Consider the following 27,976-nt stretch of genomic DNA (forward strand, 5'->3'; position numbering starts at 1 on the left):
TAAGAAAATAAAAAACTTTATTTCACAAAAAATTACAGGTGCATGTGTTACAGAGATATAATAGAATATTTAATACAAAAATTGGTGAATATGCAGGTTTAAACTATTCTTCTTCGACCGCCATATTTCAACACTATGCGCGTGCGCACCCCCGCTTCTTTTGATTTTTGGCATTTAAATTGGTTGTGTCTTCTGTCTCTCTCTAAGAGGTAAGTTTCCTTGTCTTGTGTTATATCTACTCCTCTTGTTATATCCTCTTGTAATATATACTCTTTGGAAGCGGTAAAATTGCAGTATGAGCCTTTTGAAGTTAGTCTAGTTGCGCACATTTGACATGATATTTCGTGGCGTACTTTCATGAGAAACTTCATTGTAATCGACATCTAGGTCAACACTTGTTTATGGCAAAAAGTGTAATGAAGTACTGTGAAAACAAAGATACAGACAGGTTAAGGAAATTGAAATATTTTCAACGCATCGTTAATATAAACTTATCTAGCAATGGAAAATAGTGGTGAAAGTGGTGACGATGGAGGACCCTTAGGCACAACTGCATTTCTTGGAGGAAGTGGCGTTTCTGCATCGTATATCAGTGTACAATCAGATGACATGGAAGGTAGGTTAAGGATGTTTTGACAATATTTTGTTGTAAACGTAAATAAAACATAATTATGTAATTCTTATATTTAACTAATTTGTAATAATTGACAATTTTCAGTGTTGGTGTATATCATGTAATTATTAGTTCAATACGTATTTAATAATTTTAGATGTTAGTTTTACAAATTGATGATCATAGAAAACTGAATTATGATTTTTATCTAGATGATCCTGAAAACACAGATGATTCAAATCATGGAACAAGCGATCCTTTACAAGGTACTGGAGGTACCGGTGGTGGAGGTCCCCTTCGTGAACAGGATCGATTTCTGCCAATAGCAAATGTTGCTAAAATTATGAAAAGGGCTATACCTGAAGCAGGAAAGATAGCGAAAGATGCACGTGAATGCGTTCAGGAATGTGTGTCTGAATTTATATCATTTATCACGTCCGAAGCAAGTGATCGATGTCATATGGAAAAACGCAAGACTATTAACGGTGAAGATATTCTATTTGCCATGACGACTCTTGGTTTTGACAATTATGTAGAGCCACTAAAAGTATATCTACAAAAGTATCGAGAAGCTACAAAAGGAGATAATCCTCCAGGAAGTGGTACAACAGCAGGCAATGGAAAAGTTGAGCCACAAGGAACTATATACGAAGATCAGTTGTTTGCCATTGCCGCGACTGCTTCTAATGCTACCACTTCTGATACACCTGTCATATACAGTTACACGTCTACCGATCAAATGCAATTCCAGCTTTCCTGATCACTGCAGGTCAAAATGATATTACTATAAATTATTAAAATACAAAATGCGATTCGTGGAAACAACTGTCTTGACCGTCGCATATTTTTTTTCACGTACGATTGTGTTTTACAAAAGACTTAAGATCAGTTGTTGACGGTAAGCTAAAGTTACATCATAAGAATTAAAGTGTGAATGTTGCAAGATTTTGGAGAGGAAAATGAAATAAATTTAGACAATTCTTTGTAAAGAAAATACAAACGTGGAAGGAAATAAACCAGGAAGAAGTTAAAGACTCGTTAGTAATTACTTGTTTACTTTTTTAAACACGGTAGGGGTAGAAAAACATAGCCGATCGTTTATTTCACTATTGTTTTTAAGCGCTAGATTTCGCATTTAACTAAGATTAGGCTGTGATGGTTTTTTGCGAAAACGGTTCAGGTCGAATGGAAACAAGATATTCTATTTTGGACAAGAACCGGCAGTTAATCAGCGTGTAGATTCTCGTAGAAAACGTTCATAATGGTGTTTTCACTCTGGTAGTTGGGCAGGAGAGAGCAAGAGCTCGTGTGCTTTTGTCGATGATGATGCAGCGCCACTCGAAGACATGGCTGATTGTTGTCGCTGTTGTTGCGCTGGTGACAGAAGTGAGGCGGTAGGCAATGTTCCAGCTGGGCGTGCTTCCGTTTTCCTCACTTTTTCCTTTTTGTCAGAAGCAACGTGGCAAAACCGCCAGCGGCATTGGCCGCAACGACATAAACAGAGGCAGAGCAGCACCCGAAATAGGCAACACAGTAAACCGGCGCACAGTAGCGAAGGACCCACCAGCCTCAATTCAGGACTGAGGAATCCTTTCTCTCCAGTGCCGACAAACGAGATAACTAATCCGAGCGCTGTTGTTCCCAGCCCCGCATAAAGTACGGTATTCACTGCCGCACTCACTTCTCCTCTACGACGGTTTGCGTTACTGCTTCCATCTTCTTCGTCATCTTCTCCACTGCTTCCGTAGCAATAGCTCGCGTCTCTTATCTAAAAACAATAATAGTACGGAATGAAGAACATTTTAGTATAGTATATAAAAATAGAAACTATTAATGCTTTTTAATATTAGTAATTTAATTTGATATAATTTGCTTAAATTTCTGTGTTAAAGTTATATCGAATAAGCGCTCGTTTACCCTGTTTCTTTTCATCCATCGTCGATGAGCCTCGCATTGCTTTGTCTTGTAGCCATCTCCACGGCATCCATGAGGCGACATAGGAGATAAAGGAAGGGGAGAAGGTCTGCTGCACCCTTGCCATGCTGCTTTACCAGGTCCTCCACCACACTGAAATTATTTTGCATTCAGGTATTGTTATCGTAAACATTTTTAGCAACTACGGTTGAGATCATTCAACATTTTAATATCTATCAAATCTTTAGATGCTATTTACTTTGACTAAGATAATTCTGACCAATCTACAGTATAGAATACTTCTTAATATGTTTCTTTATTCTATGGTAAATATTATATATGTACTATTATACAAAATATAAATAAATATAAAACATAAAAGCATTATATAATAATTACTTAGTTTACATCTTTCTCTATCATGTGAAACATTTTCTATTATTTATGTACTATCTTAGATACTTTTAATTAATACGTTCTTTCCTCGTTACCCAGCACATAAATAATAATATAAAAAACATGCATGCACGTACTAAACAAAATACAGAAAAATTTTTATACAAAGAACCAATCGAGACATGTATAAACGTTTATACGTACATGTGTCGTAGAACTTGTCTATACAAGTGCACTGTAATCATTGCATTCTGATTGACAACAAAGAATTAATTAAATATAATTAGTAGCAATCGTTAACCATTAAACGTTGACTACTGTATAGTGCACATGGTAAGAATTACTATCTTCCATACCATAATATCAATCTCAAATGCATGATTTTTATTTCTTTCACATTATATGTAATGGAATCACTATGAATCTTTCAATCAAATGTTTTAAAGACTAAATTAAACTGATTTAACGTGCATTTCTAAGATGAAAATAATCTTTGTCTTTATTTTACTGAAAAGTTGATATAAAATGATAAAAAGGTATATCAAACTGGAACTCTTTTATTCATTTGGAGCTTCAACTTCTTTTTAGTGATTGCATCTTTTTCTTTTTTAATAAATATGTAACAAATATAGAAAACAGTCATCTGTTCTATGATAAGAGAAAGTAAAAAAGGGATAAACATCAAGTATACGCTACAATATAATATTTTTTTCCAGAAAGAGGTATATAGTTGATGCATAGATAATCAGCTAGGGAAGCAGCAGTTACCCTCTGATGCCAATAGCTTACTGTTGCTGATACAGCATATCGGAACAGTTGATACTTACCCCATAAACATAAGATCGTGGGGGATATCGCGGAAGCGGCGGAATAAGTCTGGTGGCCAAGTTGGAGGGTAATTCTCTAAAGTTCACCACCTTACCCCCCCGTAACCGTTGCTTCTCCCTTCTAATCAATAAAGCAGCCTGCATTCCGCTCATTCATTTGTTAATGTTTTTGATCATCAAGATCTCTCTCTACCGTCCTTCTCCTCCTCCTCTTTCTCCTTTCCAGTTTTTTCTTTTTTTTTATACACCTTATAAGTTAAACTTTTCCTTTTCCCTTCTGTTCCCCAGTCAAAATAACCACACCAATTTCTTCTCAAAGCTTCCCCAACCGTGATCGGTACCAGACACTACAACTTACTCCTAACATCGTACTGTCTGCCTCCAACATTAGTAGGTGCTCGTATCCGCTGGTAGGAACCAGTCGAGGCATGTTAATTACTAAAAGAAAATTACAATTGATGGATAACCAGCTGACGAACCTGTAGCCGCTCGAGGACGTGTTATCGCGGGGCTTTACATACGCCACCAGACAGCCAATCGATGGTGTGTTCCTAATGTATAAGTAAAGGTGTGCCAGCAAGAGAAGGTGCAAAGTGCAACGAGGATTATTAAGTACTTGAACAAGGACTGCGAGTAATAACGTGATCGGGTACCTATAGCAACAGCGACTAGTGTGATAGAGAAAGAAGAGAAACAGAGCTAAAAAAAGATAGAGATATATAATGAAACGACCCTAGGGCAATTAAATTACCGCTGAACAATCTACCCACCTGTAGCTCCAATGAAGATGGCGAAACTCGGAGATCAAGGATCGATGGTGGCGGGAAAGGGAAATTATTGGATTTAGTGGCGCAAGTAACCGAACTAGGCGATTCGAGAGACAACGGTGGTGGCGATATCGGAAACTGGATCGGTGAAACAGGTGCAACCTGCTGACACTTCTCGACATGACGCCGTCGATCGATGCTCGGATGGAATGCAGATGACGGTGGTTGTGGCTGTGGCTGTGGTGTGGAAGATGGTGGAAGAACGTGCGGACGAGCAAACTTGCTGGGATGGTGGTAGTGGTGCTGAGAAGAAGCTGCTGGAACCGGCTTCAACCGTGCCGGGACCGTACCCTCGGCGACACGTTTGTTAAGCTGCAATCTTTTCTGCTTCCTCCTGTTCGCAATACTGGCGCCACCCGCAGCTGCGTACATTGCTTCGCACCACGATTATACTCTTCCCGGTTTAACGCCTTCGGGTCAGGCGTTCTTCCTGTTACGAGTTTAGATCCCTTTGCATCGTCTTCCTGTCTTTTTCCTCTGGAAAGGCAAGAAACGTGACGGACATCCGCCCGCTATTGGCGGCCGTCATTCTAATCTACCGACTAAATATTATAGCGGAAAGCACATGAAAAGCGTTTCATTTACAGCTGAATATTTGCATATGCGCATTGGTTACAAAAAGCTGCGTTATCGTATAGGCAGGGCTGGCCAGAATCTTTACAGGGATATAAATATAAAACACCACAATTTTGGAACACGTTCAAATTCCAAACAATTTGAACCTTGATTATCTCCCGCCGACCCTGCGTACAAGAATTAAGAACACAGTTACTAAATGCTGCAATTAAAAGTGGTTTGAGCATTTAATAATAACTCTGCATTTGATAATTGTTCACTAATTTTTTATCAAATAAAATAGATTTTGTAGAATGGAGGGAGTTCAATGATACTTAATTTTATAACACTTCTATTTTATAGAACGTATATTAGTTTCTTTCTTTAAGCATGGAAAATGTACATTAAGAAGAATAAGGTACTAACACTATAATTGCTAAAAGCATAACATGTATCTATATTGAGGTATGCAGGTACAAACTAAGAAATATAAAAAAGCGATTTTATCGCAATTTATTTTCTTTACAGAAAGAGGAAATTGCAATTCTTCAAAATCTGCTTTAAAAACAACCTGTCATAAATAATCATTTTTGTTAAACATTTTGAATTTAGGTAGAAAATGTATATTCACTAATTAATTAAAAAATTACGTAAATAATTCACTGACTTCTACCTACGAGTCCTCAAAAGCTTTCCGAACCGAACATTACAAGGAGACCTCTGCATTGACACCTTTCTGTTCAGCTTCTTGACCCGTCAATGGGTCAAGTAGTTTCGACACGAATGTAACAAATCGAAAAACCCTCTTCTTCCTCATTGTTTTATACCGTGACACGTTCTAGTTATCCCTTCTTATCCTACCCTGACATTTTCCTTTTCGCCCTTCTTCCCCTCCCGCGCTTGATTACGTTCATTTTCAGCGCCCTTCTGCCGTCTATCTTTGCCTTCTTTTGTCTCGTCCTATTCTTTGTCTCTCTTTTTGATCTTTCTCCATTACCTTCGTTATAAGTGTCGAATAAAATGAACCATTTTACATACTCTTGCCCCGGGCCCCGTGTTTAAACTTCCAAATTTAGAAATATAGTAATTTACTTAAATTCTTAATTCTGAAATGTCTTAATTTGTAAATATCCGAATTTAGAAATTTCTCAATTTTCAGATTTTCAACATTACAAATTTCCAAACTCATTTATAAACTTCTACACTTTCAAATCATAGTGTACAAATCATCAGATTTCCAAATTTAACACAACTTTTAAAAGCGTCCATTTTTATCCCGGGACCCGGAAACTCCAGCTACGGCTTTGGTTAAAGTGGACTGCATAAAATGAGCCGTGTGTAAATACTACGTACTATATTTTACATGAAATAGTAACGATTCTGGTAATAAATACATTATTCGATACTCTAACTTCAATACTGAAAAAGAAAAAGAAAATAATCAATTATAATACACCTGCATATACTTAGTTCATGTAAAAAAAGCAAGTGAATGAAGGTAATTACCACGTACAACATATCTATGTATCAAGGATAGCAACCAAACAGTACTCATGCAGTGGTACGTGCGTGCTCGAAGCAAGTGAGGAGGGTATACGAAGCCAAATAATACATGAAGTCCCAGTTAAAAAATAAAAAGAAATATCGAAAGGCCAACGGGATCCACGATGAGCACGAACTCGACGACGGTTCGTTCTACTCGATTACATCCTAAAAAGAAAAAACGAAAGACACACATGAAAAAGCGCGTAAAAAAATAAAAGGCTGACTGGTGGCCAACGAGCACATCGCATTTATTATCTTTCCTCTGATCTCTCTTTTTTTTTTTTGAGCTCGCGTTATGAAAAACGCGCAGAGTGTTCTGTACAATTAAATGACGACCAACGACGAGGACGACGACGACGGTCAACAATGAAGGCTACATTTGTTTCTTTCTCTCCCTCTCTCTCTCTCCCTCTCAATTAACACATGATCTTTCTCTTTTGTTCCCGTTCATTTCGCATCGCTAGCAACTGCTGCAGCAACGTCGGCGACGGTTCGACGGCGACAGCAATAGCAAAGCAGGCATCAAGTCAGCCAGCAACACCAAAAGGCTGCGCGTACCAACGACTCAGGGTTAACCACTGCACCGTGTACCGAGAATTGCCTCTCTTTCTTTCTCTCCCAGCGCCTTCCTTCGATTACGTGGATGACATTTTCCTGCTCGTCGTGCCTCTCTTTGTCCTACTCGTGCACTTTCTCCTTTTTGTTTTATTTTTTTTTTTCTTTTTTTTTTTGTATGGAAGCGAGATGCCAAACTACTACCGTTAGAGGGACCGCGCGCACACAGAAGCACGGACACGGGGGGGAATAGGGGTGCGCGAAGGGGATACGCGGGACACGAATATCCAGGACACGATCCCCGTGTACACACGGCGCGTATCACTTGCTCGTTATAATTAACGCAGCCTCCATGGTTATCCCGCACTTCGTGGACGCGCCCGTTACTACCGAGCAACCACCGACTGACCACCGTCAGCACCGCGCGGTTACTTCTTCACCCTCCTGCTCGACAACCCCTCCTCGGCAAATCCTCGCAAGCGCGTTACGTCGCTCGATTATCTACAGAGACGGAGGAATGTACGGGCGAAGGGGGCGACTGCCCGGGGCACCACTTCGTCAGCTCTAATAAAAAGAACGTAGTTTTTGTGGGATTATTCAAATAGAAAAATTGTGTGGGTAGCTGGCACGTGAAGTAGGAAGTAACAAAATGTAAGAATTTGGAAATTAAAAAGTTTGTACATTTAATCTTAAAATTTGGCAAATAGATATTTATGTATTTTAAGGATCTATGATTTTGAATTTGTAAAGTTTGATATTTGGAAACTTCAATTTTCTAATTCTTACATTTTGAGGGAATAAAAAAGTAAGAATAATTGAATATAAACCTCTTATAAACACATAATCATGCTTACCTTAGCTAATAGGATATAATTTTTTTATTGCATTTCTCCATCGCTCACAGAAATTTCATTTAAAAAATTTAAGGAAGGCCATACTGTGATTTCATCCAGGATCATATTTACTATGAGGCCGCCCCTGATTATGTACATCTTTGGTTCACTCGCCTTATGCAAATACCTAAACTTATTTAAATTTGAGACACTTTCGTGAGCCATATTTCCTGTTAAATGGGAGGTATAGGCTAAATAGAAGAATTATAATTTATTTGTTTTAAAAAGTTCAAATATTAACTGGTTTCGCAACGATGATTATCAATATTGACTTACTGCATGCGGACGCGATGACGTTCGATTTTTATGTGTAGCTCGAGGTAAAAGCAGTTATACTCGATGTATAATGAAATATTTCAGTTTCGAAGAAAATCGAAGTATCGAGTTAGATAAAATCATTAGTTGAAGTTATTTTTAGGAATACAGCAGGTGTTTTTTCACTTTACCGTTACAAGTAACAGGGTTCACATCGTAAGTCGTCATACTTGAATCGATAGCGAAGGAATATCTTTGCAACATGCATCGATTGTAATTATCGATCGTTTCGATATAGAATTCAGTTTACGATACTATTTTCTTAGAATTGGAAACGATTAGAATTTAAGACTTTGTATGATTTTGTAGGGTAGTGAATTACATCATATAGTGATACTTAACAGTTTAGTGATCAAATAGGACAGGTAAATTGGATAATGTACTACTGCATTGAAATGTTATGTACATCATGCAGGGTTGTCTTGCTTTTGCTACCATTATATCAGCCCCGTATTATGATGTCAAATTGGGGGTTATTACGATAAACTGGTAATAGTTCTTACGATTTTGAACAGAACCTTATTATGTAAGTATTACGATTCATTTAACATTTGAAATAGAATCAAATGTATCGATAATTGTGACTGACATAGATTGCACGAAGTATCTAAATGCGTTTGTATTTCGTTCAAATGGCATTGAACGTGTATACATGCACGATACGTATAAAATCACATGCGGGGTGGAACCCCTTACAGATTCTAGGACAACCCGCTTTCGCACTTACCCTCCCTTATACCCGCAGCCAGGTTACCTCGCCCTCTCGAGTTCCCCGAGTCGATATCCCGTGCTGTTTTTGACCTTTCACCTTTCTCACGTTACCCTGATTCTGTGGCTAAGGGACAACCTGCCTTATCGGCTTGTAACACTACCTACATTTCGATTACGCATACATTTACTGTCTTCCTACTTAATTATTCCAGTAACAAAAATATATCCCTTGATTTACATTTAGAAAAATGTAAATTTTATCTTGAAGTCAATAAAATTAACCTATTCATAAGAAGGGTCAATATATTTTCTAAAATTTGTATTGAACTCGAAGTATCTAGGGATATTAGAAGCTTAGGTTAGAAATATTAGGGACTAGGGTTGTAGGTATAATCTATATAGATAAATAAATACAAGATTCTTATACAAATGTCATTTTATTAACGTTTTTAATGTTAATACACTTAACACTATGTATTAAAATGCCATTTGCAGTCAGTGTAGTACAAACAATTAAAATAACATAAGTATTCAATTCTTTTATCTTCGTTTCCTACCGCCTACTTTAAGCCGCATATCTCGATTTCCTTTTCCTCCTTTTGGTTTCTTTGCTCCCTTATGTTTTGTTACCTTTTTACCTTTCTTTGTTTTTGTTTCGTTAACCTTTGTTCTGCAAAATAAAAATATATAAATACATTGTACCTTTGTATTAATATAACTTTTCAAAATATTTAAAAACATACTTTGGTACAGACAAGTCTTCACGGAAAATTTTTATATTACTTTTGAGAATGTTATCTGCCAAATCTGTATTCCTCTTTTTCTCATCTCTTATATTCAATGGAATAGTTTCAGCCTTTCTTTTCATACCTGGTACTTGTTTTGCTATACCCTTTGCATCTTTCTCTTTTGGTAACCTGTACATATTATATAGTGAATATCTGTGTGAAATTTAGTCCATAATTGATATTGGGATAACATGATATGTAAAATTACCTGTCCTGGAATTTGCCCACAGAGGCTGTGGATGTACGTGCAATAGTAATGGCCTGAGCAAGTTGTTTTGACTCAGGAAAATGTTCTCTAGTAGGAAGTCCTACTTGTGGAACTTTAATATTCTTTGCCTTGGCAATATTACGCAGCCTCTGCAGTTCATTCTTAGACCGCCTTTCTTCTTTTGCTACTTTAGCAGCAGCAAATGGGTCTTCTTTGGCTTTACCTTCATTATTTACTTCTACCAACCATTCTTTTTGTTCCAAAGCTGCCTTACGTTTATAACCAAATGTAGGTATCCATTTCTGCAAAAGATATCAAAGATATATATACTTATATACTCAATACATATACATATAGAGTAAAATATAGCTTATGTAAAAAACATACCTGTAATTCCTCATCCCATTGAAGTTTAGATTTACCTTTCTTCTTAGATTTAATACCTTTTTCTTTAGCAAATTGTTGCCATTTCGTTAATGGTTTTGGTTTTGGAATTTGACGAGATCGTGGTAAAATATAGTGAGGCTTAGGTAATTTTGCTACTATCACTTCATCAATGCGTTCAGTTGGGAGTTCCCAGATTTTATTAATTAATATCTGCACATTATCCCTTGTTACACTTTTTAAATATGGTTCCTGCTGACCTCTAAAAATTATATAAAAGCAGTTAACACAAAATAAATCTGCTGAAAATATAAATAAATGCATTATAAAAATAAATTTGTAGGTTACTTTAGTGCTTTTATATCCAAAGTGTTATAATCAAATGCTAAAAGAGTTCCTATATCTGTTTCAACTTCAACATCTTTCTGTACTACCGTAGATTTACGTGGATCTTTTTCTTGAGTATCATTTTCTAATATTGACTGTACAATATCCATGCTGTCACCCATGTTTCATATTTTGCAGTATTTTGGATTATGTATAGGTTATGTTATGTTGCGGCTTTTTTGAAATACGCAACATGTGAGGTTAGCGTATTTCAAAACTGTTGAAAACTTATTACAACTTCTAGTGGAAATGTTATTTTGCACGTTTATCAAAGGGAAAGAAGATCAATGTTTGTGTTTCTAAATTAGAATAACAAGTACTACTATTAAACAAATGTCGTGAAATGTTTGTTCTTGCAGAATTGAAAGACACAGTTAGAATTCCCCCATGGGAATTCAAACGCAAATTAAATGACGCTGTTACCGATGAACTTAATAGGAAATTGGCTAATAAGGTGAAATATTATATCTTAATGTAAATATATTAATATAATTTCATGTACAGAATTAGATCATTGTTAAATTGTTTCTTCCAGGTTTATCTCAATGTTGGGCTTTGTATTGCATTACATGACATAACAAAAATCGAGGAATCATATATTTTTCCTGGTGATGGTGCATCTCATACCAAAGTAATATTTCGGTTTATAGTGTTTCGTCCATTTATGGAAGAAATTCTAATAGGAAAAATACGTAGCTGTAGCGTAGATGGTGTTCATGGTAACATTTATGATTTAGAATAAGTTATACTACTCATTCAAGTTTATATTTATAAGTTTCCATGTTCTTTCACAGTAACATTAGGATTCTTTGAAGATATTGTAATCCCACCTCATAAACTGCAGCATCCTTCGAGGTTTGATCAAATGGAACAAGCATGGGTATGGGAATATGATACAGGAGATGGTGAAAAACATGATTTATTTATGGATGCAGGTATTTGTAATGTTTGAAATAAACTTTGGAACTTTTGTTTGCTTTAATGTTTCAAGATAAGTAAATCAGTTGTAAACTTCAAAATTTGTAGGGGAAATTATACGATTTAGAGTAGTGAGTGAAACTTTCACGGAAGCGCTACCTACAGGACCAAATATGTCTGGAGAAAATGTTGAAAAATCAGAATCCAAAAACACATCTCCATACACTTTAGGAGTATGTACTAAACATTTAACAAAGTATTTATTGTAATACAGTGTTATTGTATAATTGTTTGTCCATATTCTAGGGTGCCATAGATGAACCAGGTCTAGGATTACTTACATGGTGGGAGAACAGCTAAGGGTACAAAAATAAATTCAGATCAATAAATTTTTATTTCACAGCACATTCCATCATGTTATCATATTTTCATTCTTAAAGTTACATCCGTGACTGGAGTCGCATGCGACCCGATATTAGATAGAATTTTCACTGTGCGGATATATTTATATTTAGTTTTGATTGGTAACAGAATTATTAATCATTATTTGTACAATATATACAAAGACATTATGTGCTAAACATGTGGTAACACGCAAAAAATAATTTCAGTTCGGTAGATTTCGAGGACATGCTGAACATTATTATAATAGGTTATTCGATAATATTTTATTTGTCAACATAAAAAAGAAAACATTGCACCCGTTCCATTGCAACGATGGCATAAAATTCGTCCAACACCATACAGAGCGGTGACACTGGAGCCATAGTGTAACACTGATTCGTCTCAAGAAATAGTTAACGGTATTAAACACATAAAATACGTTTCTCTCTATATTGCGATACATCCGTTACATTTAATGAAAAAACATTCGAGAACTTAGCTAGGTGTAAGCCTTAAATATAGGAAACATTAATTACATGACAGCAGAATATACATAGGTAAAATATAAGTTAAAAACTTCATCTAGACAATACATAGATGTGCAATGATCTTTAATTCTCCCCTCTTTTTTTCTTCACTATTTTTCATCAGTTTTCAGTTTTAATTTAGCAACACGTATCGTTGAACAAATCACGCGAATCGTACGACTGATAAATAAAAACTTTTCATTAAACCTGCATAATCGTAACCGGAATGTTTCTGCTCTTTTTTTATTCTGCTCGTTTTTCTATGTAGCTCTTTTCTCGAAGCAACGCGTCTAACGCGTCGTAATCGCGATTATTAACACGTTGACTGCCACAGTGAAAACGTCCTTGTATAGCATGACACGCTACAGTAGCAATTACTTAGAATACAACCGTTTCATTTTTTTAATTAAAAGCTTTCCATTTGCTATCTGGCGTAACTAGTATAATATGAATGCTATCTAACAGTTCCTTTAATTTCCTTTCTTTTAATTATTCGGTAACGTTAAATTCATAGTGCCAATCACTGATCACCCCTATGGCAGTTAACATATTAAACAATCTTGAAGCGGGATAAACAACGCCCTAAACGTAATCGTCGGAGTAGAACAATATACGTATAATAAAAATTTATCACAGTTCTAACTGTTTTTTTTTTCTTTTTTCTTTTTTTTTTCCATTTGAGGCTGTCGTGTCTCTCGTCGGACAATTCTACGTTCATCATCATTTTTTTGTTCTTTTTCAGCGAGAACCTACGAGTTAAACTGTCTCATCATTTATTTTTCCTATCATCAAGCGACGCGTGAAACTTTGTACAACATACACCGATGAAATCGAGAGGCGGATACCTGTTCGGCTTATTCGTGTCCGCTGTCCTTTCATTGCTGACGGAAATAACAAAAAGGAAACACTTTGCGATTTTATATCCTAAATCCAATTAGCGAAAGGAGGAGTGCAATTTGGTGATGGGAGCTCTAGCATTGGCGTAACTAGAATTTTTATCTAGGTTGGTCCAGATTCCCAAACTTTACAATTTGCGTTATTATGGATACACTGAGTTTATTCATTTTAGGAAATTGGAAACGTGGAGATTTAGAGATGTGGAATTTAGAAATGTGAAAATGAGATATTTGCGAATTAAAAACTTTCTTATATCCTGCATCTCTCATGCCAATAGGAGGCCTGATCCATCCTGGTTTCTATCTAGTTACGCTAATGAGCTCTGGTGTATTGAAAAAATGCCTATTCGCTACCTTAATATCGTGTTTACTTTTGCATGTTTAAGGGCTAGTGTTTTCCTTATTATTTTTTTGTCTTTTGTTCTTTTTTCCATCGTTATACAAGAGAGAAAAACGTATATCGCGTCTGGACGTCAATTAATAGCTTCTTTTCTATTCGTACGATGCATCCGTGGCTCGGTTTCTCGTACACCCTTCGTCGCTTTGAGTATTGCTTTACGTGAAACAATTTTGTTTTCGTCGTTTGGTTTCTAGGAATAGAAATTCGTCTGCGGCCTTAAACGCGAAGAAATCCCTTGGAGCTGCGCTGCTCCTTATACGATATCGTTTATTCGATGATCAAACAGCGAGGAAGGTGCTCGCGTAAATAGTCGAACAGTTCCTGAGAGGTTCCTGGACAGTTGGTTAGCTCTAGCTCGTGCAAATGACGGAGCTGTATCAAGCTGGACAATCCGCTACTCGTGAGCAATGGACAACCTGTGAAGATTAATATTTTTCGCTATTTAATTTCATCTTAACTACTTGTGTCTCGGTTACAGATAATTACTTGATGACTTAAAGCATGAAGGAGAGATTAATGTAATTAAATAACTGAATGCACAGAAATTGAGAAAGGTTTAAATAGAATTTGTATAAATTGAAACATAACGGGACAGTGTACAGAGAATTTGTCTTAGATTGTTCTCACCTGCCACAGAGAGTACTTGTAAGGATTTCATGCCGCACAAGTGCTGAAGACCAAAGTCTCTAAGCAGTATGCACCATCTCAAGAACAATGCGCTCAGTGATCCCATTGTGGAGATGTAGCCCACGCCTATATCGGTGATGTGCACGCATCTAGGTAGAAAAATCAGATTTTAAGTTTCAGTAATGTTTGGATGTATGATACTACAGCTCTTTGCGAGATGAAATTGTAATAAGCAAACGACGGGCCATTTTTCAACACGACACGAACGATCGTTTCACGATGATCATCGTATCATTAACGTCTCAATTTACGACAAATTGGCATGGACTTTCGAAGACGGAACGCCAGACAATCCGAGTCCTGTAATCGAGCCAACGAATACGTTTCAAATATGTTCGAGCGTCGTATATCATCGGGGCAACCGCTCAATCGGTCGCTTAAGCAGATTGCAATTCCGTCTCCTTAGACGTCTGAACGTTCCACGATAGATGATTCACGTTTATTGCGTAATAGCCGATCTTAAATAGAATGCTTGTTAACGCGTTCAGTATTTAGAACATGAATGAAGCGCGAACGGATCGTACGGATTCACCGCGGCTAAATGCCGGGCTAACGCGATTTAAGGTACTCGCTGTTTGCCGGCTGATGTCCCATTAAAGCAACTCTCACCTGTCCAGCGTAAGCTCCTCCAAGTGATTCAGATCACAAGCAATGTACTCTAAGGCTGCGTCCGTGATTCTTGAGCACCAGCTCAGATCTAATGAACGAAGCCTCGACAGGTTTTCAGCGATCAATTCGACACCGTCGTCCGTCACCTTACTGCATCCAGACAACGATAGGACGGTCAAGTTGGGTAACGAGTGCACTGAAAAGATGATCATAGAAATTTATTCTGCAGTCCACAGAAGATACATGGACATAAAAATTAGGAGGTTACTTAGGTTGTATGTTTGTGATTAAAAGTGTGAACAGTATGTTTGATTTACCTACGTTTTAGGTTAAATTGGCGAACAGGAAGTGAAAGACTGAAGGTTAACGGAGCACGTAGGTGATATGTTCGTGGTTAATTAGTAGCTAAACGATTAACACTTCCGTTTGGAAATATCTCACTGAAACGTAGCCAGATTTTGCTAGAAATTATGCACTGTGCACATAGTAGACAAACCGCTGACCTTCAGAATGTCTACAAAGGATTAAGACCCACGTACCGAATGATTTATCATGTTAAGAATCATTATGCTATATGAATCCCGCTGAAAATGTCCACGAATCTCAGAATGCAAAGTAGTATAAATAACGACATCCGGTCGTTGTCCTCGTAGCATCAACTCATCTAAGAACTTGAGTCTGAACGATCGCTGACAGCTTGAAAGCTAAATAAAGCTGTGTTCCTTAATTCTAAATTTATAATCGCCGGATACGTGTACCACCTGACTTAATTTCACGGTATCGTCATCACGTATTTCTACCTGGATTCATGCAGAACCGATGTCACAATCGTTCCGTTTTCTACACGCTGCTCTCAACTTCAAGGTCTCGAGTTTCATTTCGTGGCTTTCATCTTGCACGTTTCATTCAATATTTCGAAGTAAATGTTCACTTTCTGCATCAGCGATCGTCCACCTACTCTGTGCCAGCATAATTTTAGTACTATTCTATCTTTTTATTTTCCTCTCATATGGTTATTAAAAATATGGATGGATAGATCTGATGATGTATCGAGGATGAATTTAATATAGGGATCTTGATGTAGCATGTATGTAACGTCAAATTGAATTTGTAGAAGTTGTTCAACGGCCTTTAATCAAGGATCGAAGGAGAACCTTACCGATATTGACCACACCATGGTTAGTGAGTTCCCAGCAGGATTGGAGCCTGAGGATGCTGAGGGAGCTACTTTGCGAGGCATGAAAGTAACTGAGGGCAGCGTCGGTTACGTGATAAGCTTGCAACGAGAACTCATAGAGACTCGGCAACAATTGAGCGACGGCACCGACGGCTTCATCGGCCACGTTGATACAGTCTGACAGTGAGAGCGATACTATTCTAGGTGTCAAGCAGGTCCACAAGCCGGCTTCCGTTATCTCGTTGCAACCGGCTAATTCAAGCTCGAACAACGCCTACAAATACAAATGCACAAGATTAAAAAGAATCTAGTATTTTTTGTAGAATAAGATAAATTAGACTGCAAGTACACAGTGACACAGACAAATTATAACATAAATTTCTTGCAATTATAATTTATAATAGTGAGAGAGTTTTGTACCAATCATCAGTTACTAGTAAAGGAATATCTGTAAAAAAAGCTTACTTGTAAATGATCTAAGAGGGTTTCTAAACCCCTATCGGTAACCGCGCAGCATCTTAACGACAGAGAATGAATGTTTCTCTGCGCTAAAGGGAAGCCATGTGTCAGATCAGGGATGTCTTCGTCCGAGGCACCCAGCAGGACCAAGGAATGGAAACCTCTCCTCACCAAAGACGCATAGAGACGCGTGCGGGAATTAGGAGGCAGAGCACGTATCTCGCGACACCTGATCACGGGCACCAACCCTGCCCAAAGTCTTGGCCTAGCATAAAGTATGTCTCTCCATCTTGAGCACACCTGCAAAATTACATCAGTTACTTGGTTTGAATTGTTATCCTTGGAAATACGATTCTTTGATTCTTTGTGCACGTGTTCGTTGAGTACGTGTACTGTGGAGATAACGGATAAAAATGAAGGTATTAGCTTGGACAGCGTGAAGAATTGCACTGCGTGTTACTGAAACTAAGTAGTAATTCCGACTATAAAACGGCAATATCTTTCTCACTATTCAAAACGAAGGTGCACGCGGCCAAGAGGCTTAAAGCCTTCCAAACAAACAAGCTAGTTAACGGAGCATCTCTCTCTGCTGTCTTCCATCATTTTGATTTATTTTACGACCAAGTAGAATCATCCTCCACCCATATGCGCGTCCAAGGAGATGACGATTGCGCAACTTTACAGCCACGTCAAGCCTCTTGTTCGCGATTGTCCTATTCGTGACTCGTTTGTGAAGCGGCAGCGGTATCAGGCTTCTTTTGGATGCTACCGAAACTTGTGGTATGTTATAGACCGTAATATAATTTGCAATTCAAAATGAAAATATGAACAAATATTTTTGTTTTTCAGAGCACTTATTTTTGGACATCTTTGAAAACCTAAAGTAGGTTTTGAATTATGATGAGTTTTAAATGTACTCTATTGTGTATGAAGTTAAAAATAACTTCTCAAGGTGTATGATAGCTGTTCAAACTCTTAGGATGAAGGGCTTTGGTAATAAAAATTGTTACAAAATATCTAGTAGTACTTAGAATACAATATTTTAGATTTGCACTTTGATACCTAACACGTTCATAGTTGCAAATGTGATCTAATTAAATCTTGCAATTGTATAAACAAAAAGTAACAATGGTATAATAGGCTTCATAGGTTAATGTTCGATTAATCCTTAAATTCAAAAAACAAGTAGACTTTTTCTCTACCCTAGTTCTTATCCAAAGGAAGCCTACATGACCCCCAAGTGTGCAAGCGATGAATGCCTACAAATCCCAAACCGTGAACGTGTTAAAACCCTTGAACCAATTCCTGTTCACGACTATATATATTTAATCCTATCTAGCTCGATATAAGTCAAGAACGAGTTAACATGAAGAGCTATGAGAAAGAAGCACATCGTAAGGAAAATTAAGAGCCAGCACCTGCGCCAAGATCCTCCTGTCGATGGCGGTGAAGTAGAGGAAGAATTTGCCAAGGAAATGATCATCTTGCATCAGTTGTTCCCACGTAGCGGGTGGCACGTAGCCTCCTGTACCACCGCTGGCAAGGGGTACGTTCTTTGGTCTGTTCCTCGATATCCTGGCCCTGCTGGGTGTGTTGCTACTATTCAGACTCTTGTTGTTGGCCGCTGGCATATTACCCATCGACGTTGGTACGCTCCTGCTCGGCTTTTCCGGGGTTGCGTTCGCATTGTTCGCGCTCTGCAAATTCGTATAGGCAACCCCTCCGCTCCCGCAAAACACGTTCGTAACGCGTTCCATGACGCTCGCCTTTCCCCCACCTGAAACATGCCATCGTTCGTACGAATATAGAGGATGTTTTCCTCTCTCTGGTTATTCGACACCATTTGGGACCAACTCGTGTATTAGGAAATGCGTACACGTATTTTATTGTTAAATTACGATCTTAAGGAAAATGTTCAGGCTACTCTATTTCCTAACTTTGCGAAATTTAAAGTACTAGAAGAATTATAGTGGTAGACTATTGTCATGCTTTTATAATTGTAGCAGTTGCGTTATGCTGTGCGTTATATTGTCACGCGTTATATTTTCATTTGTTGTATTTTACACGCTGCATTACGTACATTCTTATGCAGTTGCATAGCAGATAAATTGTCACGTACTACCACGCGTTCAACTGTTGTATTACCGCATGTTGAATCACCACGTAGGATCATTACGCGTTGAATCACCGCGTGTTGTAATACCACGTGTTAGATCATTACGTGTTACCGTTCGTTGGATTACTACAGATTGTACTATACGCGGAATAGTACCACGCGTTCAATGATCATACGTTGTAGTATCACGCGTTGAATAACCACTGTACCAACATGCATTAGACAACAATCGACTTGTCAAATTATCACGCGTTGTATTTATCGTGCGTTGTACTACGTGTTGTTTTACTACGCGTTCTAAATGCTACAGTTTAGTGGCAATATAATAAGAGTCTACTGTTTGAAATAGAAAATAGAAGCCCCCTGCTAGAAAATTAGTATTTCACTTCAATGATTTAGTTATGGATTGAATAATTTTGTTTGCTACTGTACAGTTATACTATGTTATACAAACAGTAAACTTTTTCGAAAGATATACATATATAAATAACGCGTATTGGTCGATGGAGGAACACACACGACCTTCGGTATTACGCATGTCACAGCTAAAGGGTTAAAATAGATTTATCACTTTTATTTCGACGTTACTTTACATTTTAGAAGGTTGACTTAGCGCATTGATTTTTGCATTATTTTAATCGTCGTTCTTAAAGTGCATCGAAAGTTAAAGCGATAAAGGAGAATGATTTTGAGTCCTTACTCGAATATTCTCGAAACGTTTCTTCGACAGATAACTAGAACGATCTTAATTTATAGTCAAGAATATCTCCGTAATATTGTAAGTTTCTTATGCTCAAAACAAGGTCGTGGAAGCGTGTAAACGTGATCGAATCAATTTCCTTTTTCTTTTCTTTCGACGCTATTTTCCGCTGGTAGGATTGTATTGGCGAGCGTGGCATTAAAGTCGTTTCAGCAAAGGTAAACTCGGCAAAGATGCAGCAGTTATTCTCGTTTTATTTTCGATCTGTACGTCCTATTTGGCTCCGAGTACGTCTCTATTTCCTCTGTCTATCTCTTTATCGCGTGACGAGCATTTTTTCGCGAATTTTGCCCACCCACCCGTTCGCAATTAAACGTTTCCACCTCTGTCGTCCAACTACCCTCGTCAACCCTTGCGTTTCCCCAACTGCGTCGTTGTAAAATGAATAATTCCTTGATATCGCGAAAACATTTAAAATACGCCATATCCGAGACAAACACGGGAATTCAATCTTCGTTTAATCTGATATGCTAGCGGCTGCAAATTTATCGTCGGTGTATCGATCAGCTTCCGTAAATATTCTGGTCTATGAATTTTAATTAAAAGTCCCGTTGGACAGGCAAATGATTTCCAATCAAATCGATGCGAAAATATTTGTACTTCAAACGAATGTTATCGGTTAACGCAAATATTTTATTTGAAACTCAGGACAGAATATTGGGATTTATGGATATATGAGTTTAGGAAACTGGAGTCTAGGAATATTTTGATTTAGGAATACTAGAGTCGAGGTATCTGGAATATAGGGATGTATACACGTCTTCAGATACCGGAACGTGGGAGTATTAGAAATTAAAAATGTATGAATACGCTTCAATGTATCGTAAACACGTGTTACTGTATAACAGATTGTATGAGATCTTTCGAGATTCAAGAGGCGATGACGTTAACGCTTCCCGATGTCGAGTTTTGTTTAAACGCAAACAATGAACGTACGAAACAATAGCCCTATTGAGGCGTGAAATAATTAAAATTTACGTAATGAAGGTGCGAACAAATTAATCTAGCACGTTGACACAGTAGAAGCAGCCGTATGTGATACGGCACATAATAGGTTGTTGCTCGCGAAATGGTCGCTTTTAATTACAAATGTTCAACGACCGATAAAAATAATAAACGAAAGTTTGCGAACAATATTTTGTAATCAAACACGTTGCAAATATCGGTGATTAAAAATTGTATGTTTCAATGTAATTTATCGATGGAACTTTGTATCCTCCGACAAACATTTATCAAATTAACGTGTCACCGGCTGTATTTTCGATAAATATGTTATTCAATTATCAGTAGCCTTGATGGGGAAATACTCCGATTAAAATCCCTAAAACGGTTCAATTCAATTTGAGAAATTTAATTCATTATCTGCTGTAATTGACAAACAATCATTTTGCAGAACATCGATAAAAGTAATCATTTTTATCGAACTTTAAACTTCAAATTAATGTCACGAATGTTATCTTGTAGAACTTTTGTGTCATTTTATGTTTCGAAGTGTTCATTGTTTGCTGTGACTGATAATCAGTCATTTTCCGTGAAGAACATTATCGAAATAGTTACGTAATTATTTTCGTCGAGCTTTAAGCTTCAAATTGATGCAACGTAAGTATTACGTTCGGTACTTTTATGTCATCGAAACACGCAGCATTTGATATGCAACAATCTATTGACTTTAATATGAAATTACCACGTCTGCATTTATCAAATTCGTATCGTATCAAATGTACCATTGTGATCTTACAATTTCTGTGACATTCAGAAATCCCTTTGATTAATAAAGGTAAATTCATAGCATAAGTTAACGGTGACCTCCATTTGTAGTTACCATATTAAATTATTCATGTACATCAATATTTTGTATGCATTTACAATTATAAAACCCGGAGAACAATTTTACACGCGTACATTAATGCTAATTTCTTTCATATTTCAGAATGGAAATAAGCTTCATGGAATAAAACTATTTGAGACAAAAGGAAGGCTATTTCAAACGGATTGAGAGGAGCTAAAGCAGGCAATTTGAAGATCGGAACATCGATCGGAGCTGATCGCGACAATTTATTCGTCAGGTACCATTAAAAGCGGATTTTCGGTCGACGATCAGCGCAAAACGGATGATTAATTATCCTCGAGGAGCGTTGGCCCATCCTCTGCGATTTTATCAGCCAGTCTATGTGTTGGCGCCGATTCAGCCACCGTGATTGCCTATTTTACGCTTCAAAATAAATCTATGGCTGAATCTTCGAACAAGGAACCGTGTCGTTTTTAACCCTTTACTAATATCGAGTGACAAACGCAATTTACTCTGCATCGTTACATCCAAGGTATGCATAACATTTAATATAATTATAAGATAAACATTCGATTCTCCAATGTCGAAATGTGATATCACCTGTTTTATTTTAGGACTGTTTTGAAATTTTAAGTTTGGAACTTTGGACTCTGCGTGCTTTGGACTTTGGATTCTGTATTTTCAACTCTGGATTCTACGCTTTGTCGAATTTTGGAACTCTGGACCTTGAATTCTGAAGTTAGACTCTGTATTCTTTTAGCGTTAGATTTCAGAAATTTGAGACGAACCGCTAACACTAAATGCTCACTTATCTTGTAGGCAATCAAATTATCACGTGCGCTATTTTGCGACACACAAACGTGAAAATTCATGTCATAAGTACATAGTAACTATGTTTATGCATTTACGATATCAAGATGTGCAAAGTATAAATCATTTAATCTACACGTTGACCATCTATGACCTCGATGTAAATGTACTTTACAATTACGATACAATTCAAAAAGTTAACAATGCCACGTGAGTATAAAAATGTAACAAAGACTTTATTAATTAATGAATTTTCCATAGACTAAGAATTCGATGCACAGTTTCGTATATTTTCTTCCAGTTCGATGCTCTTCATAAGCCGTTAGCAAACGGCCGTACAAATATCGAATTACGATTAATAAGCGTCCAGATCAACAATGAAGAATACGAGGCACGTAGAAAATGAGCGAGAAATTAGGGATTAAATGGGACTATCGAAAAGAAGAGCCATGAGAGGAGATCCACTTGAGCGTACTCGCTTTTTACGTTTCCACGTGCACGAGGACGAATGGTATCGATTCCATTGCAGCTTGGATTGCGACTGAAAGCACCTGGTGGCCGTTTAACGACCGATCCGCGAGAAAATTGGTGTAACAAGGGGGACATGGTTTCGCTAGGTGCAACGAGCGATCGGGATACTGGGACAACATGCTCCGTAATGCAGAATTCGGTGAGACGGTCTTTGTATGACAGTCGAATCGATTGCTAGAGCTTGATAAATAACTTCGGAGTTTGCAGTTGCGAATTAATAATCAATAATCTTGATTTATAACTCCATTAACAGTTTCAGAACTAGCAAACTGGAGTCAGTCATTAGTAAGTTTGATGAATAACTTATTTGGAAGCTTCAGAGTAACAAGTAAAGTTAAGTAACAATTTTAAGGTAAATAGTAATCTTGAGAGCTGTGGAGAGTATGTTCGTGCCTCACTGTGACTTGACATAAATTCAGAATCTCGATGTCTGACAGTTTCAATCGCGAATAATTTGTTTTCAGCAACGTATGTATACGTCGTACGCAGAATTAAGAAACGGTACGAGGAGCGGCCGGGGGTTGCGGATTCGACAGAAATCAATTCGTCATCGGGATTACGTAATAATGGGCGAAGAAATTCGTGAATCTTTCGGTTTCGTCGCTTCTTTGAAATTCTACCTCAAGAATGAGAGTTCGAGAGAGAAACGAGAAGACTGACGTAACTAGCTGGCCACGAGGATGACAATCGCGAGAGAGGAAAAGGAATAAAAAATGAGGCGTAAAGAGAACGAACACATGCTGGATCTGGGTTAGGGTCGAGTTAACTTCGGGTTAGGTCTGAACCAAATGATTTGGTATTGATTACGAATTATTGTCAGCAATACTGATTTGCATGAAGATCGAAAACTTTACTAAGCATAGAATTAATAAAAAAAAGTTAAAGTACCATTAAAAAGATTACAAGTTACTTCAAAAAGAATTGTTCAATAAATCATATGTATGAGCAAATTTTAAAATAGTAAAAAAGTCGAATATTTATTTGCTTAATATAAGTACGGTATTTATAAATAGCAACAATAAATATTCTTTATGTTGAAGAACTATTCTTTAATATAAAAAATATTTCACGTTGCTTTTGCGTGCACATTACAATTTAATCGTGACTAGTGTACTAATTCTTTTAAATCAATACTAAGTTATAACAGAAAAACAGCCATCACTTTTGCATAAACGTGATATGTAGTGGAATGTTAAGCACTATTGACCTACATGATTGTTTTCACTGTTTCAATTTTTTTGTACGCACGATTAAATGAAATGTTTGTCAAAAAACTTCAAATACTAATAATAATGGTAATTTACAGACCATGATGTTTGGACGTTCTCAACCCCAGACCGTTGATTCTCTTGGTCAATTCAGCGCTGGCTCTTTCGACGACCCCTTGGGCTGATATCGAAGACATCTCTCAAGAAGGGGAGGCGCGCTCCCTTTGCTCAGCCGCGACTCGTAGTCAAGACGAACAGGGATCCGCGTGGCTGCGGTTGAAGCGTTTCATATTCGAGCGAAACTTCAACGAAACTTTTGCTGCGCCGCGTTCTTCCCCGTCCACGACAAAAGTCACGCGATTCTTCTTGCGTTGCACGAATCAATTCGACCTATTACCGCGAACGAAGGCGTTCGAGCGTCAATCTGTTCGTTGTATCCGACGCCCATCGAGATTTATTGCCACAGAGCGCGTGGCCGAGACGCGGAGCGTCGAACGAAAGCCTACAACCCCTTCGAGCACAGCGTAGCTCCGCACGACGCGCAATCGATGAAGAAACGTTTCGCTGGAAGGATCTATTTTAATCGACTGAGTCCATGGTGCCTCTGTTCGACGAGATACAACGGTGAACAAAAAACAAAAAAGAAATAAAAAATAAAAACTATCAACGAAAGAGTCACGAGCCTCTCACCGAGTTTATGTAACGAACTTGACCAAGCTCACTTGTAATACGCGTGAACGATAGAATGACTCTTTGCAAAATAATTCACGCGAATCGATAAGCATCATCGGCTAAGTGGATTCTATCGACAACGATTCGGTTTCTTCCTCGAACGCGCCACCTTAACCAGCTCGAAATGTTAGAACGCGGCACCCCGTGTTTCCTCGTGTACCACGATGTAACCGAGAGCTTTTTACTCTCTCTGTTTATGTGTCAGTCATGACACCGAGCGGAAAACAAAGCTAGAAGGTGGAGCTGCTGCAACGGGCACAGTACATGGGGGTGGTTTGCGCGAGACTGAATCGATATTCGCGCTGAACTTGTCTGGCTGCCCCCCCACTCGAGCCACGCAACCGTACGGTTTCCAGGCGCGAACCACCTTTTTACGCCTGACGAGCGGTGAACCGTCGTACATGTCGCGACGCCTGAAACTATGCAAACCGCTCGATCGTGAGAAGCGTCATGTAACTTGTATATACGATGTACACTCGAGTGCAACTTGGGCTTGCTTGGAGTACGGGTAACGGGGAAGGGAGGATCTACTATCGTTACATTTCGATCTTGAGAGATAATAAGGATGCATTTTGACTAAACGAGCAAATGCGAATTCTTTTACTTCGAGAAAATTTTAATACAAATGAACATGCCCAATGTGAACAAAAGTTGTACATATTTACGATTCAATTCAATGCGATTTAACTCTATATGATTCAAGGGTGATTAATACCACTGAAAGAGTAATGAGAAATCGTATATTTTTTCTTTTCATTTTAGATTTAACATTTATACATCTTTGCGTTCGATGTAATTTCTTCCATCTTCCTCCGATGTAAAAAAAAGATCTTACTTACGCGATCTTAAGACCAGCGATGGAATTCTCCAAGAGCTAAATGAAACATTTAGCATTATCAATAAAAAATCTTGTTTGTTTCGATATGTATAACGAACATGGTATATGTTACAAGACTTTACCTTAAGATCCCATACTACGAGCTGACCGTCTAAACCGCTCGTACTAAATTCGTTATCCGACACTTTACGTACACAGTTAATCGTGTTCTGGTGTATACTATCCAAGGCATTATCATTTGTACCGCTTCGCGCTTGGCGATCTAACGATTGGAATTTACGCATAGCGGATAATCCGGCGGCTTCTTTCTTCTGAGTGTTATCTAGTTTAGATACAAAATATAATTGTCCATTGTCGTCTATGGAATACAGCATTGGCATACAACTGTGACCCTAAAAGAGCATATTTTAGTCGGTGGTCGTTTACAGGTTTTAGAAATTACAGGACACAGATAAAAATTTATGTAAATACCGCAGCAACAATAGAATTGGACCCCATCCAAACACAACTTAAAAATGGTAAATGCTCTGTATACAATCTTATAACTGCATTTCCTTTAGTAGCATCTGCTATACATATAGATGAATTATGTGCTACCCAACAAATTTTATTACCGCAAGGACTAAATGCAACAGAATGTATCCAGCCACCTAAATATAAATGGGACAATATGTACCAAACAACAAATATTATTTGCATTAAAAGAAATATAATTTACATTTTTACCTCCATTAGGAGTATTCTGGAATTCAGCAAGTAATCTTCCAAGCGAATTACTGTGACCCCAAGGACAATCTCCAGGGGCATCTTCCATATCACTAATAAATGCACTAAAAACACGAACTTTATAATCAGTAGAACCAGCAACCAAAACCTTATTGTCTGGATGCCAATCAACGGTAGTTACGGTGGATCTTAAAGGGCGTTTGATGTGTTTACATTGCCACCAATTATTCTCTGATACGAAGTAACAAACAGCTATTACTCTACCTCCAGATCCAACAGCAAATTTATTTTCTATAAAAAGTAAAATTAGTTTAATCTTATCTAGAACAAGTTAATGATGCAATTTAATTTCTTTACTCTCCTCATGTATGACTTTTTTTGAATACTCATTGTTCAGAACACATAATTTTATTAGAAGTTTTTGATATTATTGCCAAATGGTTAAACATTAAAATGGTTAAACAAATGGTTAATACATAATTGTGTCTCATACCTAATGGAGACCACTTCACGCACGTTGCAGCTCGATTTATTCTTAAAAGCACCCATGCAGGATTCCATTTTCCATCTTCTTCTTGTGTCCAAACGTATGCATTTTTATCTGCAGAACACGTCACTATTCTATTGGTATTTGGTGCCCAGTCAATACCCATAACATGCATATCATGTTCTTGCAAGTTTTGTAATAATTTCCAACCACTCGATGTATGTTTATGAACTTGAATCTCATTATTATTTGGACAAATAGCAACTTCTGTAACATACGTGTTGAAACTGTTTATTAATTCACAAAGGAACTGTACGAAATTGGGCAAAAGTCATACCTTTTCTGTCTTTATTCCAAGCATGACAGCTAATAGCATCAACACCCAGGCTGTGAACTTCCGTCATTTTGTCAATAATTCTCACAAAGGTTAAATAAATTTACATACGATATCGCTTAAAGAAACGTGCGATGCTGTAAATTATCTTTATGAATCACCGCACCTATCACTCAAAAACGGGTGCGGTCGATTAACACATAAACGGCTACTCGTTTTTCGCGTTATTCTCCAACTGTTTTTGGGCAAAAAAGCAGGAGTTATTAAAGTCTTTAAAAATTCTCTGAACATTTTTGAATAAAGTTAATTAATAGTGACACGGTAACAATATCACGTTTACGGAAACATTTGTAGAAGTATCATATTACCTTCGTTCTCAAATAAATGCGGCAAATTATTTGAGTTTACATATATACACTGATATAATTAGGCATCTATTTCATCGTTTAAGGAAGTTTTTTAAACGTGTGTTAATATTTGCCCGGCCGTTTAAGTGTTAAGGTATGTACTTTATCAATAAACTCGATTTGAAATGTTGGGAAAAGTTAGTGATAAGAAAATCTTTGGAAATTCGTGGACTCTGGTCAGTCTACACGAATTTTCCAAATTTTTGGAAAATGATATAATACACGACACTTCTGTCTAAATACAACACAATTGACAGTTCATC

At 37.5% G+C, this 27,976-nt stretch overlaps 6 protein-coding genes across 14 annotated transcripts; 2 read left to right on the plus strand and 4 right to left on the minus strand.

Annotated features, from left to right (window-relative positions):
* Nucleotides 1–473: 473 nt before the first annotated feature.
* Nf-YB (nuclear factor Y-box B) lies at nucleotides 474–1,645 on the plus strand. The gene is made up of 2 exons (XM_003702014.3): nucleotides 474–616; nucleotides 826–1,645. Exons 1-2 carry the CDS (start codon nucleotides 502–504, stop codon nucleotides 1,371–1,373), a joined length of 663 nt encoding a protein of 220 aa, XP_003702062.1. The 5' UTR covers nucleotides 474–501; the 3' UTR covers nucleotides 1,374–1,645.
* Nucleotides 474–9,294, minus strand: LOC100875265 (uncharacterized). Of its 6 annotated transcripts, none has more exons than XM_076529623.1 (5): nucleotides 9,168–9,294; nucleotides 8,087–8,252; nucleotides 4,521–7,796; nucleotides 2,531–2,680; nucleotides 474–2,381 (listed from the first exon to the last, which is right to left on the minus strand). In XM_076529623.1, exons 3-5 carry the CDS (start codon nucleotides 4,947–4,949, stop codon nucleotides 1,884–1,886), a joined length of 1,077 nt encoding a protein of 358 aa, XP_076385738.1. In that variant the 5' UTR covers nucleotides 4,950–7,796; nucleotides 8,087–8,252; nucleotides 9,168–9,294; the 3' UTR covers nucleotides 474–1,883. The 6 variants fall into 6 exon arrangements, with proteins under 6 accessions (XP_076385738.1, XP_076385742.1, XP_012138048.2 ...); XM_076529627.1 differs by lacking the exon at nucleotides 9,168–9,294 and having other exon boundaries at nucleotides 4,521–5,054; nucleotides 7,269–7,796; nucleotides 8,087–8,735; XM_012282658.2 differs by lacking the exon at nucleotides 9,168–9,294 and having other exon boundaries at nucleotides 4,521–5,054; nucleotides 7,236–7,796; nucleotides 8,087–8,734.
* Polr3H (RNA polymerase III subunit H) lies at nucleotides 2,618–25,852 on the plus strand. Of its 4 annotated transcripts, XR_013037593.1 has the most exons (17): nucleotides 2,618–2,701; nucleotides 11,278–11,372; nucleotides 11,454–11,637; nucleotides 11,713–11,853; nucleotides 11,945–12,069; nucleotides 12,143–12,198; nucleotides 14,238–14,443; nucleotides 14,522–15,611; nucleotides 15,668–17,755; nucleotides 17,825–17,968; nucleotides 18,315–18,521; nucleotides 21,782–22,172; nucleotides 22,255–22,378; nucleotides 22,460–22,660; nucleotides 22,752–23,120; nucleotides 23,235–23,731; nucleotides 24,288–25,852. XR_013037593.1 is itself a non-coding variant. In XM_012282650.2 (7 exons), the coding sequence occupies exons 1-6, from the start codon at nucleotides 2,653–2,655 to the stop codon at nucleotides 12,194–12,196; spliced, it is 648 nt and encodes a 215-aa protein (XP_012138040.1). In that variant the 5' UTR covers nucleotides 2,618–2,652; the 3' UTR covers nucleotides 12,197–12,198; nucleotides 12,448–12,812. The 4 variants fall into 4 exon arrangements, 2 of the variants coding, with proteins under 2 accessions (XP_012138040.1, XP_076385743.1); XR_013037594.1 differs by lacking the exons at nucleotides 14,238–14,443; nucleotides 14,522–15,611; nucleotides 15,668–17,755; nucleotides 17,825–17,968; nucleotides 18,315–18,521; XM_012282650.2 differs by lacking the exons at nucleotides 14,238–14,443; nucleotides 14,522–15,611; nucleotides 15,668–17,755; ... (6 more) ...; nucleotides 23,235–23,731; nucleotides 24,288–25,852 and adding an exon at nucleotides 12,448–12,812.
* On the minus strand, nucleotides 9,570–11,040 carry LOC100875151 (ribosome biogenesis regulatory protein homolog). Its single transcript, XM_003702016.3, has 5 exons — nucleotides 10,880–11,040; nucleotides 10,535–10,793; nucleotides 10,148–10,449; nucleotides 9,895–10,068; nucleotides 9,570–9,821 (listed from the first exon to the last, which is right to left on the minus strand). The coding sequence occupies exons 1-5, from the start codon at nucleotides 11,038–11,040 to the stop codon at nucleotides 9,692–9,694; spliced, it is 1,026 nt and encodes a 341-aa protein (XP_003702064.3). The 3' UTR covers nucleotides 9,570–9,691.
* LOC100875038 (uncharacterized) lies at nucleotides 12,212–24,429 on the minus strand. The gene is made up of 7 exons (XM_003702015.3): nucleotides 24,290–24,429; nucleotides 18,394–18,752; nucleotides 16,982–17,275; nucleotides 16,499–16,790; nucleotides 15,340–15,535; nucleotides 14,671–14,819; nucleotides 12,212–14,459 (listed from the first exon to the last, which is right to left on the minus strand). The coding sequence occupies exons 1-7, from the start codon at nucleotides 24,384–24,386 to the stop codon at nucleotides 14,311–14,313; spliced, it is 1,536 nt and encodes a 511-aa protein (XP_003702063.1). The 5' UTR covers nucleotides 24,387–24,429; the 3' UTR covers nucleotides 12,212–14,310.
* Nucleotides 25,648–27,452, minus strand: Arpc1 (Actin-related protein 2/3 complex, subunit 1A). The gene is made up of 6 exons (XM_003702021.3): nucleotides 27,310–27,452; nucleotides 26,979–27,239; nucleotides 26,486–26,776; nucleotides 26,231–26,409; nucleotides 25,882–26,151; nucleotides 25,648–25,795 (listed from the first exon to the last, which is right to left on the minus strand). The coding sequence occupies exons 1-6, from the start codon at nucleotides 27,374–27,376 to the stop codon at nucleotides 25,757–25,759; spliced, it is 1,107 nt and encodes a 368-aa protein (XP_003702069.1). The 5' UTR covers nucleotides 27,377–27,452; the 3' UTR covers nucleotides 25,648–25,756.
* Between the last annotated feature and the right edge of the window lie 524 nt (nucleotides 27,453–27,976).

The sequence above is a fragment of the Megachile rotundata genome, chromosome 3, assembly GCF_050947335.1.
Source record: "Megachile rotundata isolate GNS110a chromosome 3, iyMegRotu1, whole genome shotgun sequence".
Classification (NCBI taxonomy): Eukaryota; Metazoa; Arthropoda; class Insecta; order Hymenoptera; family Megachilidae; genus Megachile; species Megachile rotundata.

Bases quoted from the DNA above. Each gene is read 5' to 3' on its own strand.
- Nf-YB (XM_003702014.3), top strand. From the start codon at position 502: ATGGAAAATAGTGGTGAAAGTGGTGACGATGGAGGACCCTTAGGCACA. The intron at 617-825 runs GTAGGTTAAGGA...ATTTTTATCTAG, and splicing joins ACAATCAGATGACATGGAAG to ATGATCCTGAAAACACAGAT.
- Arpc1 (XM_003702021.3), bottom strand. From the start codon at position 27,376: ATGACGGAAGTTCACAGCCTGGGTGTTGATGCTATTAGCTGTCATGCT. The intron at 26,410-26,485 runs GTAAAAATGTAA...ATTTATATTTAG, and splicing joins CCAGAATACTCCTAATGGAG to GTGGCTGGATACATTCTGTT. The intron at 25,796-25,881 runs GTAAAGTCTTGT...TGTTTCATTTAG, and splicing joins TCGTAGTATGGGATCTTAAG to CTCTTGGAGAATTCCATCGC.
- LOC100875038 (XM_003702015.3), bottom strand. From the start codon at position 24,386: ATGTCTTCGATATCAGCCCAAGGGGTCGTCGAAAGAGCCAGCGCTGAA. The intron at 17,276-18,393 runs GTGCTGGCTCTT...GTAATTTTGCAG, and splicing joins ACAGGAGGATCTTGGCGCAG to GTGTGCTCAAGATGGAGAGA. The intron at 14,820-15,339 runs GTGAGAGTTGCT...TTTTCTACCTAG, and splicing joins GAGGAGCTTACGCTGGACAG to ATGCGTGCACATCACCGATA.
- LOC100875265 (XM_076529623.1), bottom strand. From the start codon at position 4,949: ATGTACGCAGCTGCGGGTGGCGCCAGTATTGCGAACAGGAGGAAGCAG. The intron at 2,681-4,520 runs GTGGGTAGATTG...AAATAATTTCAG, and splicing joins CATCTTCATTGGAGCTACAG to TGTGGTGGAGGACCTGGTAA. The intron at 2,382-2,530 runs GTAAACGAGCGC...TATTGTTTTTAG, and splicing joins GATGGATGAAAAGAAACAGG to ATAAGAGACGCGAGCTATTG.
- LOC100875151 (XM_003702016.3), bottom strand. From the start codon at position 11,040: ATGGGTGACAGCATGGATATTGTACAGTCAATATTAGAAAATGATACT. The intron at 10,450-10,534 runs GTATGTTTTTTA...TATCTTTTGCAG, and splicing joins AATGGGATGAGGAATTACAG to AAATGGATACCTACATTTGG. The intron at 10,069-10,147 runs GTAATTTTACAT...TAATATGTACAG, and splicing joins GTGGGCAAATTCCAGGACAG to GTTACCAAAAGAGAAAGATG.
- Polr3H (XM_012282650.2), top strand. From the start codon at position 2,653: ATGCTGCTTTACCAGGTCCTCCACCACACTGAAATTATTTTGCATTCA. The intron at 11,373-11,453 runs GTGAAATATTAT...TGTTTCTTCCAG, and splicing joins ATAGGAAATTGGCTAATAAG to GTTTATCTCAATGTTGGGCT. The intron at 12,070-12,142 runs GTATGTACTAAA...TCCATATTCTAG, and splicing joins CATCTCCATACACTTTAGGA to GGTGCCATAGATGAACCAGG.